The sequence below is a fragment of the Solea senegalensis genome, linkage group LG12 (genome assembly GCF_019176455.1).
Source record: "Solea senegalensis isolate Sse05_10M linkage group LG12, IFAPA_SoseM_1, whole genome shotgun sequence".
NCBI lineage: Eukaryota > Metazoa > Chordata > Actinopteri > Pleuronectiformes > Soleidae > Solea > Solea senegalensis.
The window spans coordinates 2,107,091-2,120,124 of NC_058032.1; the positions used below are offsets into that span (position 1 = coordinate 2,107,091).

Consider the following 13,034-nt stretch of genomic DNA (forward strand, 5'->3'; position numbering starts at 1 on the left):
AGGTAGATCTAATCCCGCTGCATATTGATAGCTTTAGTTTAAACCCGTGACAGTTTGTGGTGCCTATTGTCTACACTAATTGCAGTGGACTTGATGTATTGTCTAGGCCAACAGGAATTGAACCTCCCGTATTGTCAGAGAAGCCTCCTCACCTTTATTGTTTGTTGTTTTTGATAGAAAAAGACCAATGAAGACGTCCAGATGGTGGTCGGCGGCGATTTTGCTGTTGGGGCTCGCTGTGCTCAGCGCCGACGGGAGACCCAACAAGGAGGGATTCGGATCGCCGCCCTATCGACCAGTCGTGAGATTCCGACACAAGGTATCGATCGCCTTCTTTTTCATTTACTGTCCTTAACGAGAGAACCGTGTGCTTTTGCCAAGTATAAAACTAATTACAGTGGCACTTTCTTCCTGCATTAGATGACTCTCCTGTGGCGGTTGTTTTTCTGCCCACTGGAAAAAAAAAAATGTAAACACTTGATGAATCATTATTCCCCCCTCTCTCTGTGCCAGGGGACGGTCTTTTCAAAGAGGACATCACATTATTGTGAGGCACAACAGAGAAACAATGAAAATGAGCTGTGCATGAAATGAATATGTGGCATTTTAGCCGCACGTGTAAAACAAACGACGTAGCTGAATTGTTCGTATGTTGTTTGTTTGGTCGTCTCCGTCCCTGCATTTAATGTTGTCCTCTAAACTAGCGTACTCTTGTTTTACTTCTCTCTGAATTGGCTCCAAAACCCCAGAGTAATGGAGCTGGATCAATTAGAGCCAGACTGGGAAAGAAACGGACAGTTTTGGCAGACTGTGACTTGGATCAAGCAACGTCTTTTTGTCTTGAGGCATTCGTCGGGTTGTGGCCCTTCAGTACATATTTCCCTTGCGCCCCGTTTGCAAGTCTGTTCGCTTGTAAGAGAGTCTCCTCTCATTCTCTCTCTTCAATCCAAGATTAAAAATTAGCTGTGACAAGAAGAAAGGGCTTAATTTCTTATTTTTTACATCAGACAATCTGTCATCATCCTACTAAAAATCGCATTTAAACCCACGTCTACATGGGAATGAAATGCAAAGATGGTTGTCGTTCAGTATGGGTACAGGTTAGGTATGACTAGAAACAGAGATGGAGGGAGACAGTGGCAAGAAAGTCACTGCATGGTATCAGCATTGAGCTGGTGATGGTCACACACATTCTGACCTTTCACACTGTTTATCCAGGGAGATGCATTGGACTGCAGATATCAACTGTACCCCTTCACCAGGAAACTGTGTGTCAGGGAAGTAAAAGAGATTTAAACTTCAGTATCGGAAAAAAATAAATAAATCCCGTAATGTGATCTAAGTAAACTGCAGAGATTGTGCTTATTCCAGGCTGTTTTCTACTGAAGGCAAAAGAAAGGCAAACAATCCCATGTTTATGTCTGCTTGAATGGTTTTGGATTTCAGCTTTGAAGATGTTGCATAACATTATCTCTCAGCACAGTGTGAAACTGCACCATACGCAGTGAGGGTGGCTTCAGTTAAGAGGAGCAGCTGGTGAAATGCATTTCATCACGGCCGCAGGATCTACAACACGTTGAGTTTAGAGGAGCTGCTTCAAGATGCATTCAAGCCACCTCTCAAATTTCATCTGCAAACACACATGCAGGCAACTGACCAAATGCTTAATGCTGCTGCCATCTTGTGTAACAGATGCACCACAAATGAGGTCGTCGGTGGAGTACAAATACATTTTTAATTACTTTTTTTGACAAAATGTTGGATTTCAAACCTTCAAATCATGTCTCTGTGACTATTGTGATGGTGCCTCAACTCTTACAACAGGGTGAATGGCCGACGTGATCAGGTTCTGCATCGCCTGCTTTGGCACTATGGATCTGCTAGTTTTTCGTCTATGCCACAAAAATAACTTTGCAGCTAATGCGTCATTAACCTTTGATGGTTTTCGGATCGTATCGGATTTTACCATTTCCTATTCCCAATATCTGATTCAGTGATTTTGACCAGTGTTGGACAAATACCGATAATTAATATTGTATCAACTGAGTGCTGCACTGAGTGCCAAGTTCGTAGCGTGTCAAGGAAGCCTTTTGACATTCATGTCAGACGGACAAGTTTCTTGCATTTATAGATGGATAACTGGCTCACATCATTCCAGGGTGGAAATAGTGTTATTTTTCTTGTGATATTACACTAATAATCATGATATGGACATGTAAACAAGGTCAAAGTCTCTTTTATATTAAACTGTGGAGTCTCTGCTTCACCTCCCGTGTACTTTCTCCTGTGCAGGTGCACAACTTTTTGAATTTCTCTCTGTTTTATTGCCTCTGTTTGGAACCAGTGTGACTTAAATAATTAAAGTAATGTATGTCCACATGTAGCACGGATTTGACGAGAAGCTACAAAAATGATGTATGTGCCTTTCCGGTCCAATGAAATTAATGTGCCGGGCGCTGTGATTACATCGCAGAGGGAATGTCATTACAGCATCTGCATACCATTACGATTCGTCTTGTGAGGGGACAGAGGTAAACTCTGCTCATCTATCCCCCTGTCAAATGAACCAGTGGTAATTTACAACCCTTTGGTGAAAAATGGCCACACTGTGAGCTCTTTTCCAAAATATGTAATTGGCCTTTTTGTTAGCTGGGACATATTCTGCACTGTTGGAGAGATTTCATTGAGGACTAGGTCGTCCACTTGCCAACACAGTTGAGTGAGCGGCATAAAAAACAAACAAAACAAAACAGCAATTTCATATTGACACAGCTGATTTTAAAAAAATGTTTTGTCCTTGAAAGTAAGGTAGCTTATCAAATGTCCTACTTACAAAAGAACACGATTTAATTTAGTTTCTACCTTCCACTTCAGATTCAAGTAAAACCATTTTGTGTAAAACTTTTAATATAATTTCCTCATGTTTACATTTGAAGCAATGTGTTTTCCTTCAGGCTAAAGTATACACCAGTGACTGTTAATGCTGAGGCCTTTTTTCCTGGGCTTTGGAGGAGAGTTTTTGACAAGGATAACAGGATAGGATACGACCTTATAAGCTGTCCACACAAAGACTTCAATCACCGCCAGGGAGTTGGTCATAAACAGCTGGCCACGCAGTCTACACATAATTCTCAGGGCATTATTTTAGCAAGTTGCTGTGAAATCCTGCACACGGGGTCAAGTATAGGACAAACATCCAGTCCATCAAAATTCAGCCCTAACTGTTATTGGCTAAAATTACGATATCACTCCGTCATGGTTGCTGTGCTGAAGCTTTTATAACGTGGAAATATTCTTCTTCTTCTCTTTTTTTTTTCAGGGTCCCTTTTCCTTTTGAGTTTCAGGCTTGGTCCTCACAAGGGACAAAAGCAATTATTTTTGTTGAGTTTGTTGCTCTGACACCAAGCTGTTTATGACAGGAAAAACAAAATGGAGGCAAGGACAAACTGTGTGCAAAGCCCCATGCATCCAGCCCTGGCTCAGCCACATGGCAAATCTAGATTAACAGTGGATAAACAGAGTGGGAGATTGAGACAGACAGACAGGCAGAGGGCGGGTAAATGAGATTGAGATAAAGAGGAAGGAGATGAGGAACATAACAAGATTTAATTCATGAGCATTGGTTTTATATATTAATGTATCTAGTTTGTAGTGTACAGACCTCTGGCATGTCAGAACAACACAAAAAAACAGTAAAATAAAGTCTAAATGTAATGTCTAAAACATTGAGTGCAGAGCTGAGCATCTTTTTTTTTTTTTTTAAAGTTGTATCTAAAAGGGCTCCAGCTCCTCACGTCGTCGGGCAGGGTTGTCTTATTTGCAGCAGCTAGATTAGTATGTTTAGTATCAGCTATATGTAAAGTAGCTGCTCTTATAGCTGCAGTACACAATGTTTGTGTTAAATATGGCTACTGTCAGTCCTCCCTCCTCCCTTCTCCCTCCTCAGATGGTCAGCTTTAACCCCAGCCATTGTCACTCATCTTGAAGAGCTGTCTACTTTCAAATGGCAGCCAGCCTGAGGCTGAGGTAACCAGCTTCTGTAAAGTCTCCACAGGGGCTGAAGAAACAGACACTGTATGAAGCCAATCTGCTGCAACAACAAGGTGTCAACGCCGATGCTGGTGTGAAGGTTTTTCACATGCTCCCCTTTGCTGCTTCACCTACCAGTGATTGACGTACAGGCGATGTACAGTCAACCACAGGCCACATTCAGCACACAGGAAATCTTTAAATTCCAGGGAAATGTTGGACATTTTTCACACATGTATTTATTTATTCTTTAATCCAACATTGCCACAGGTGAAGTTGCAAGTGTATTGCAGTGTAAGCTTTCCCAAATGTAGTTTATATGTGATGTAACTTTTTTCATCGTCTAAGAAGACATGGTCGGCAGGCATATTGTGCTTGACAAACTAACTCTGGAAAGTTTCCATGAAGCCGGCGCTCTGTTTGCACTGTTAAACCACATTCATAAGTTACAAATCGGAGTGTGCTTACATGCTAATGTCATGGAGCGTAGAGTGGGATGTGAAATCTGTGCAGGAGAAGATGGTATCGGGGGGGCTACAACAGGGTGAATGGCCGGCATGATCAGGTTCTGCATCGCCTGCTTTAGCACTATGGATCTGCTAGTTTTTGGTCTATGCCACAAAAATAACTTTGCAGCTAATGCGTCATTAACCTTTGATGGTTTTCGGATCATATCGGATTTTACCATTTCCTATTCCCAATATCTGATTCAGTGATTTTGACCAGTGTTGGACAAATACCGATAATTAATATTGTATCAACTGAGTGCTGCACTGAGTGCCAAGTTCGTAGCGTGTCAAGGAAGCCTTTTGACATTCATGTCAGACGGACAAGTTTCTTGCATTTATAGATGGATAACTGGCTCACATCATTCCAGGGTGGAAATAGTGTTATTTTTCTTGTGATATTACACTAATAATCATGATATGGACATGTAAACAAGGTCAAAGTCTCTTTTATATTAAACTGTGGAGTCTCTGCTTCACCTCCCGTGTACTTTCTCCTGTGCAGGTGCACAACTTTTTGAATTTCTCTCTGTTTTATTGCCTCGGCGCTCTCTTTGCACTGTAAACCACATTCATAAGTTACAAATCGAAGTGTGCTTACATGCTAATGTCATGGAGCGTAGAGTGGGATGTGAAATCTGTGCAGGAGAAGATGGTATCGGGGGGGTTGAGAGATGAATCCAGTGAGTAAGAGGGAGAGAGAGAGATACATGGATGGATAGATGGATGTGTGGGCGGTCAGCCAGCTAGCTGTGACGGGGCAGATCAACCACGGGTCGTGCAGCTGGGTGCTTCACTGTCCCCCAGAGTCTCAGGGCAGCAGAGACGGGCCTGCCAGCAGCCATCGGGGAAATCAGTCTCTTCTTACAAATGAAGTGTGAACACTGGCTGCCATATGCAAATAAGCCCCATTTGATATCCTCCCTACCTGTAGTGCACTTCCAAATGTCACCTCCTTTGCAAGGTGGAGGGGATGTGAAGAATGTCAGAGAGCCACAGGTGCTTTCTCTGCGTACTTGGTTGCAGTTTTGACAGTGTTTTGTACAAATATCCATACTTGGCTGACGGCTCGCTACCACATCCCGTTGAACTTGCTGCGACGGTTCATTGTTTTAATAATTAAAGCATATTTGTAGTCATGGCAGCTGCCTGGTTCTTGGAAATGTTGGTTTTGATCCCTCTGACCACTTCAGTCTCAACAACTCTGTTCGCACTCTCCGCACAGACATTTGTGGCACTTAGCGAAATAAATCCCTCTGAGTGGTTCATTGGCCACTCAACCCAAGATAGTTAAAGTGTGTTTAAAATCAAACCGTAAAGCAAAAGTAGCAGGCAGCAGTGCGAGTGTATATTATCCATCCTGGCTTTTAAACCCTTGAGTGAGCTGAGATATTTTGCAGTCAATATACATTTAAAGCAGACTTCTTGGATACAGATGCAGCGTTATGCTTTTAAAATACTCCACAGCGTCTTACTTAATAATTTCTTTATTATTTAAATTGATTAATGTAAGTATACTTTCTGTAAACCCAGTAAGTGGGTAATCTATTTTCAGCGGGCAGTCAGGGACTGCTGCTCATTATCGACAGTTGACCTGTTGCACAACACATGTTCTCCCTAACACCACAGTGCTGTAGCTGTTAACAAGAGAGACTTCATTTTCTGCACAAGCACAAGAAGAGAAGGATGAGCTCTGCAGATTTCGCTGTAGGGAAATCAAATATTTATGCCTCTTTCTTTCATATTCATGGTTTGTACAGAGCAGCTTCCTTAGAATAGTAGTCCTGATGGCAGCGTTTTCTACAACCATCATCACTGCGTTGAGATTTTGCCGTGCACCCAGGTGGTCATTTTCTTTGGATGTCTCTGCACTTGGGTGTCTCATCAGTAAATCAATCTTTTCTGTCAGATATGTATTCCTTCAAATTGTGTTTAATCTTAGAGATAATTGGGAAGAACTTTGAATGAGACAACAATTATCATGGGATGGAGAATGCGTGTGAGATCTATAAATTGCTGGAGGAGAACCATGATGTAAAAGAACACATTCATTTTGTCATTTTGGGCTGGGCTTGTATGGTAAAACTTATATGCAGATCATCAAATGAGGTGTGTATTAGAGCTGCAACTAACGATTATTTTCATCATCGATTCATTGATTCATCGTTTGGCCATAAAATATCAGAAAACCTTAAAAAATGTTGATCGGTGTTTGTCAAACCTGGAAATGATGATGTTCTCCAATGTCTTGTTTTGTCCACAAACCAAATTATTAACTTTTATTGATTTCATTGTTAACCAGAGCAAAGAAATTAGGAAAATACTCACATTTAAGAAGCTTAAACAATCGGAAATCATGTTTTATTCATGAAAAAACCTTTGAACCGATTAATTTACTCATCGATTAATAATCGATTTATTGATCGTTTCAGCTCCAGTGTGTATTGACGGGTAAAACAAGCTGTAACCATGGCAACATTTGGGTGAGGGACAGAGCAACACACACTTGGCCCAGATTTCATCAACCGCATCGGGGCCGGGGTCAGTTCTGACAGAACTGTGGCTGAGCCGCGTGCTGACATAATTTTGTATAAAATAAAAGCCAGCTAATTGATTATTTATTAATAGTGGTGATAATATGCTTTTGTATCTTTGTAGAGAGCTGGTACTAGTTTAAAAAAAAATGTCTTGTTTTGGCTCCAGCATACAGAATCCTTCATTGTGATCTCTTGTGTTCTGCTGCTGTTACGGGCGAAGTGGGTTTGTCTCTTATGTCCTGGCTATGTTTTTTTTCCTCCCTTGCATGCTCTCAAATCTGTTTTGGGGTGACAATTTGCCAAGATGCTTTTTCATATGTTAATATTCCCTGATGTGTAGGTCACGGTTTGGCAGTATCTGCATATTGTTTTTTTTATTTTCATTGTCTGCCACCTTCATTTCTTTGTCATTTCTTGACACGGGGGAAAATGAAATGCTTGCAAATGTCATATTTAAACGCCACTACAGAATTTCCAAGTCTTTAATTTTCTCCGTCTGTCTCTCCTACATCCATTTTTTTTCTCCATGTAATACTTCCAAAGCATTGAAGTTCAATACTCGGGTATATTTTTGTGGTCCTTGGTGTGCTGTAGAATCCTGACTTGTGTTTCAGTTGTGTTGTTGATGCTATGATGTTGTGGTTTATTGTAACTCTTGTTCTTTTGTTTTTTCTTTCAGGATGGGGTCCCAGAGACCTTGAGGATAAAAGGTGAGTTTTCTTTCCTTTTGTCTTTTTCTCCTTGACGTGCCGTGTACATCCTGCACCGGGCATCATGCTGGTTACTTGTAGGAGGCCACAGCATGACTTTAGCTCAGCTGCTGGAAAATATGTCAAGACTACCTGTCATGTAAAAAAACTTTTTCATGGGAAGCTCCAGAAAACACCAGATACAGAACGTACCTCAACAAAAGCTCTAAAATGTATTTGCATTGCTGTCATTTTGTTTGCAAATCCTTTTTAATTGTTTAGAAACAAGGAAATCTCACCTGATAATCACATTTTAACACAGTTGGCAACCACTCTAGTCGGGGGAGAATCTGCTGTGATGTTTTTCTCCCCCATAAAGCTTCCCTCTTTCTAATTTTAGGTGGAGACTGAGGAATGCTTTTGTATTGTATCATGCCCGAGTTACAGTTGTTACTGTTACAGGACAAGTGTTGTATGTGTGGGGAAATGGCAGTAGAAAATATGTCCACAACTTCATTATGGGCATTGAACTGTGATAGTTGTATTAATGGGAGTCAGTAAAAGCAACTTTCTTTGTATGAGGGTTTTCAGTCCTACTGTAATGTTGTGTTTTATTGAGGTTAGTAGAAGAAATTAGATCAGTATGCTAGCTATTGATTAAGTTGAGATTTTAAATTTTAAATAATTAATTTGTAGGTAAGCTGGCAAATATTCTGATTTGAGGAACTGGAACAGTTGATTTTAGATTGACTTTAGTTCTCAAATGTATAACTCTGGAAAGTTACCATTAATGTATACAGTTGTGTTGTGGATGCATTAACACACCATGGTCTTCTTGCTGTTTGACAGATGCATCTCATCCGTCAGCCTGTCACCTTTCTAATACCTGATCTGTCTCCTCTAAACCAGAGTCAGTGTCAGTCAAAAGGTGATCCTGCTGCCCAACATGTCTGCCACTAAGTGTTTAAAAGGTCCGCTAAATGGACGTCTACCCATTTTTCTTCACCGGGGAAGGTCGAAGCAGTAATTGTAGAGGGTGCATTACCATAAAGGGCGGCCCCAGCTGTCTGCCGTGATTCACTTTAATGCACCATGGTCTGTAAGCTGAGAAGGGAGATCTCACTTTGGCCAGTTTTCAGCAAACTCATTTACAGCCCCAATAACGAGAAGGCAAGCGAACTGTAGAGGAAATCATAAATAATTCAAGCATCACCCTGTACATTGGCGGCTTCTCATTATTATACAACTGAGGTCAATCTGGCATTAAAACTTCACTTTTACACGATGCTACGTCACAAGCTCAATTATCAATGGACATCCAGAAAGGCAGGAAATGCAGAGAAATGCCATTCAGTTAACAAAAAAAACCCCGAAACAGCCTCCTGGCAGAGAATAAGTGGCGATTGAGACCATTTTAAAATTCTAGCAGAATGCATTTGTTATGGATCTGACCCTCCACCATGTCCATAACCTGAGGCAATCCCACAGCTCTTTTTTAATGTGCCTGTCTGTTGTTTTTAACATTTCTCCCTTTAAAATCTAAATGAGGTGATCGTCTGTTGTATTGTAGATTGGCAAATTTCCTCTCAGGCCCTTCAGCGTTCAATTGTTTGAGACCATTATATTCCTCACCCGATGATAGAACGGTGACCGGTCTTCACCTAAATTGTGCTGTTACCCTGAGCAAGATGGGCAATTTCCAAAATGGATGGATGGATATTATATTGCTCCGTTTGGTGGGAATGAGAAAACAAAAAAATAATTACAGTTCGTGGAAATGCAGCGGCCTATAAACTGGAGCTGAATGTCAGCGCGGAAGAGACAAAGACAGAGAAATGCCAGCCGTTTTCCAGAATGCTCTCTTTAATTGGAGTCCCAGAACAAGCATGTGCCACATTCACTGAGCTTGTTATGTGGGCTGCAGCAAGACCTTGGGCTGCTGGTGAAATGCCATTTTATGGAATAAATGGACTGATTTAACCATATGAAATATCTGATAGAAATCTTTGAGCCAATCTCACATCCTTATTACAAGTAAAATGTGTCAGTGGTGTTATCAAGGAAGACTTGTGCTTGTGCTTGCACGATTGAGAGAATGCAATTTTATTTTTGATTGTTTTTTTTTGCTTTTGCTGGATTAAAAACATTCCTCAGGCTTTTAGTAAACAGTGTTATAGAAGCTTTTCATTGTTAGGATTGTCACACTTCTGAGGCCATACTAGAAATCCAAGATGACCACTGTACATTAGTCTCAATCAAAATATAATTGGAATCGCATCACTTTCAGCACAATTTAAAAATTCATGCGTACCAGATTAATCTTCCTATGACAGTAATTATATCTGAAGACTCTCTGCATAATCTCTTTTGGAGGCATTGATCAGTTTAGTCGGGTCACACCTGTCCAGTCAGTGATGCCAAGGCCATCTACTTTGGTAAATGTGTTGTGGTCGTATTACTGCAGCTGCATGATAACGACATTTCCATCGCATGCCAACCACAGTGAGGTGAGTCCAGAATGAAAAGGCCACATTCTCCTGTGTTTGTTGTTGGTGGTGAATGTAATCATTGCTTTAAGGTTCACGTGCTACTGTATTTTAGCTTGTGCGATGAACTCTCTTCTTGCACTTCTATGAGGAACGCCTTTTGTACTGCATGTTCATGCAAATTTCCAATCTGCCAATTGTGCAGAAAATGCACACAATCATGCAGATACAGGTCAGAGGCCTCATGCTCCCATGTAACATTATAATAGGGGATATGTATTTGTTCTCAGTGACTTTGACCTTGGCGTGATTGTTGATACCAGATCGGCTGGTTAACGTATTTCTACAAAGAGTCTATATGATGTTCAGTACTGTTAGGATACACATCCAGCCAGGGCGAGTTCTGTAGACATAAACAGCTTGTTGATAAGAAAAGGTCATATGGAAATGGCCCCACTGGTTGAAGCTGACAGGAAGTCTGTAGTAAACCAGATAACCACTCTTTGCAACTATGGTGAGCGGAAAACAAACATGTTGAACCTTGAGGCGAGTGGGATACACAACAGAACAGAAAATCTGAGGCAACAGTGGGCACAGGCTCACCAAAGCCGGACAGTTGAAGACCGAGAACATGGCCTGGTCTGATTTATCTAGCTTTTTGTTGAATTTGCAGGACGATGGGTCAGAAAATCCTTGGACTCAACCTGCCAAGGTTGATGCTTTGGCCCAGTTTGTAATACCACTGATTAGCATTGGTCATGGTTCAAATAAGAGAGCTTGTTTGACTTATTTTGTCGTTGCTACGTCAAATTCAAAATTCTCTGAACATGATGGTAACTTCAGTGGCCTCGCCATGTTCTTGATCTAAATTTGATAGAACTTTCTCAAGATATGGTAGAACTGGTGATTCAGCTGCAATAACATGAGGACAACATGACCTAGAATTAAAAAGAAATTGTGTCGATTACATGTGACAAAAAAATAGGCTATTTCAAAAGAAGGAAGACTCACATGGGTGTGCTTTTTAAAATGAAGTGCTCTGCAAGTGCAACAATTTAAAAAAAAGTGGCTTACAGTGATGATAAATTAGTTTGTAGCAGGAAAAATAGGGTGCTCACAGCTGTGTTTTAATATGTTTTTATGCTTTTGTTAATATTTTTAAGTGTTCATTTGAAGCTACCTGAGTCAGATTTGATTTAACAGCATGGGACGCCACTTCACTGACTGGGTGAAGTGCAGACTTTTCTTGCATGTAAATATGGCCACTGAAGATTGATTTCCCCACTGACAGACTGCAGAATTAGTATTAAATAACAAGCAAACATTCTCGACTATTTCCATAAGGTAAGTTGAACTCCGCACTAGAACAAACAACTTGTTTTGTTGCCTGTCACTGATATTTATGTCCTCCTGATCTATGTTGTCTCCCATTCTTTCATATGCAGACATAATATATTAATCTGTATGCATATGGAGCGGCCTCACCCCCACCAGACCCAAACCCAAAGCAGCAGCACATTTAAATAATTTAGCGGATGCAAACACCAAGCGCTAAATTGTATATTAATTCTAAAATTACACACCACCCCCCTGAGCTACGGCTACACTTTTAATAACTCGTCACAGCTGCACAGAGGAGCGGTGAGTACTGTACTGAACTGCACAGACAGGATTACTGGAAGACTCCCTGTTGTTCCATCTCGCCTTTCAGTGTTTGGCCACTTTGTAATTTGTAAGCTTTCATACACTAAGTCTTAATCAAGTTACTGTAGATTGCTTTCAGTTTATTTCATTGGGCAAGGGCAGCAGTTTTTTAAACACACCCTGTGGGAATGCACTGCAACATCTGCTTATGAGCATCACTCACTTGGAAAAGTTGGGTTAAAAAAGACCTATAGGGTTCTTTTCTTTTAATTCTCAAAGGATTCTCTGAAAGGCTTTACTGGCCATTTATGCTTCTTGACCTACTAAGCAGAGCAGTGAGAGGACAGTTATGTATGGCCTAAATAATGTACAGTTCAACTATTCACCTCCTCAAGGGAGATCACCAGCCATACAGTACCTTCAGCTGTCACATTACACTTCAAATGCGATTGGACAGCACTTTTACTAAAATACAGTTTCTGATGATTAAGATAATATTACATGTGGTGTGGTGTCTGCCTCCCAATTCTTAAACTAATAATTTGCTGGATTTAAAAATGCTTCTACTACATGCTAATGCTCTTTAAATGATGCAAATCTTAAAATATCAAAGTACTGTATAAATTACAGCTAATACTTAACATGATTAGCATCTGAGAAGGACACACTGAAACTTTAATGGTCTTTCTTCCTGAGAACCTTTAATTCGGTCCAAGAAATGTCTTTGGGCTTCTTGTTTCATTTCCTTGTATGGAAATGAGACATTTGCTGTGGTGTCTCCTTTTTTTTGTGCGTCCAGTTTGCTTATCTTGGTTTCCGTTTACATTTACTGACCGCTCCAATCATGATTAGTTTAAAACAAAATACATAAAACCCATATTTAATGGACATGTTTTGTTGTAATTGCCATGTGACCAACTTTGTTGACAAAGTCATTTTATTTGACATGACATTGGCCTTTTTTTTTCCCCTTTCTCTTTTTTGTTTTCTGGTACAGTTGACGCCTGCACAGTTTTCCACTGTAGACAAGGCTTTCTGGAAAGCTTCCCCTCTATTTTGATTAGTGGAAGCACCACTGTTGCCAACAACATGCAGGTCAATGTTGTTTGCCAGTGGGACCCTGCTATTGTGCTTGCTGGTTCA

General features: G+C 40.7%; 1 protein-coding gene across 4 annotated transcripts in view; it reads left to right on the forward strand.

Moving 5' to 3' along the window:
• The window catches only part of fstl5 (follistatin-like 5), a 168,471-nt gene that overhangs the window by 35,846 nt on the left and 119,591 nt on the right, over nt 1-13,034 (forward strand). For all 4 annotated transcript variants that reach the window (XM_044040724.1, XM_044040726.1, XM_044040725.1 and 1 more), the window contains exons 2-3: nt 178-319; nt 7,752-7,782. In XM_044040724.1, the coding sequence (XP_043896659.1) occupies nt 178-319; nt 7,752-7,782 (173 nt within the window). The remainder of the gene's footprint in view (nt 1-177; nt 320-7,751; nt 7,783-13,034) is intronic.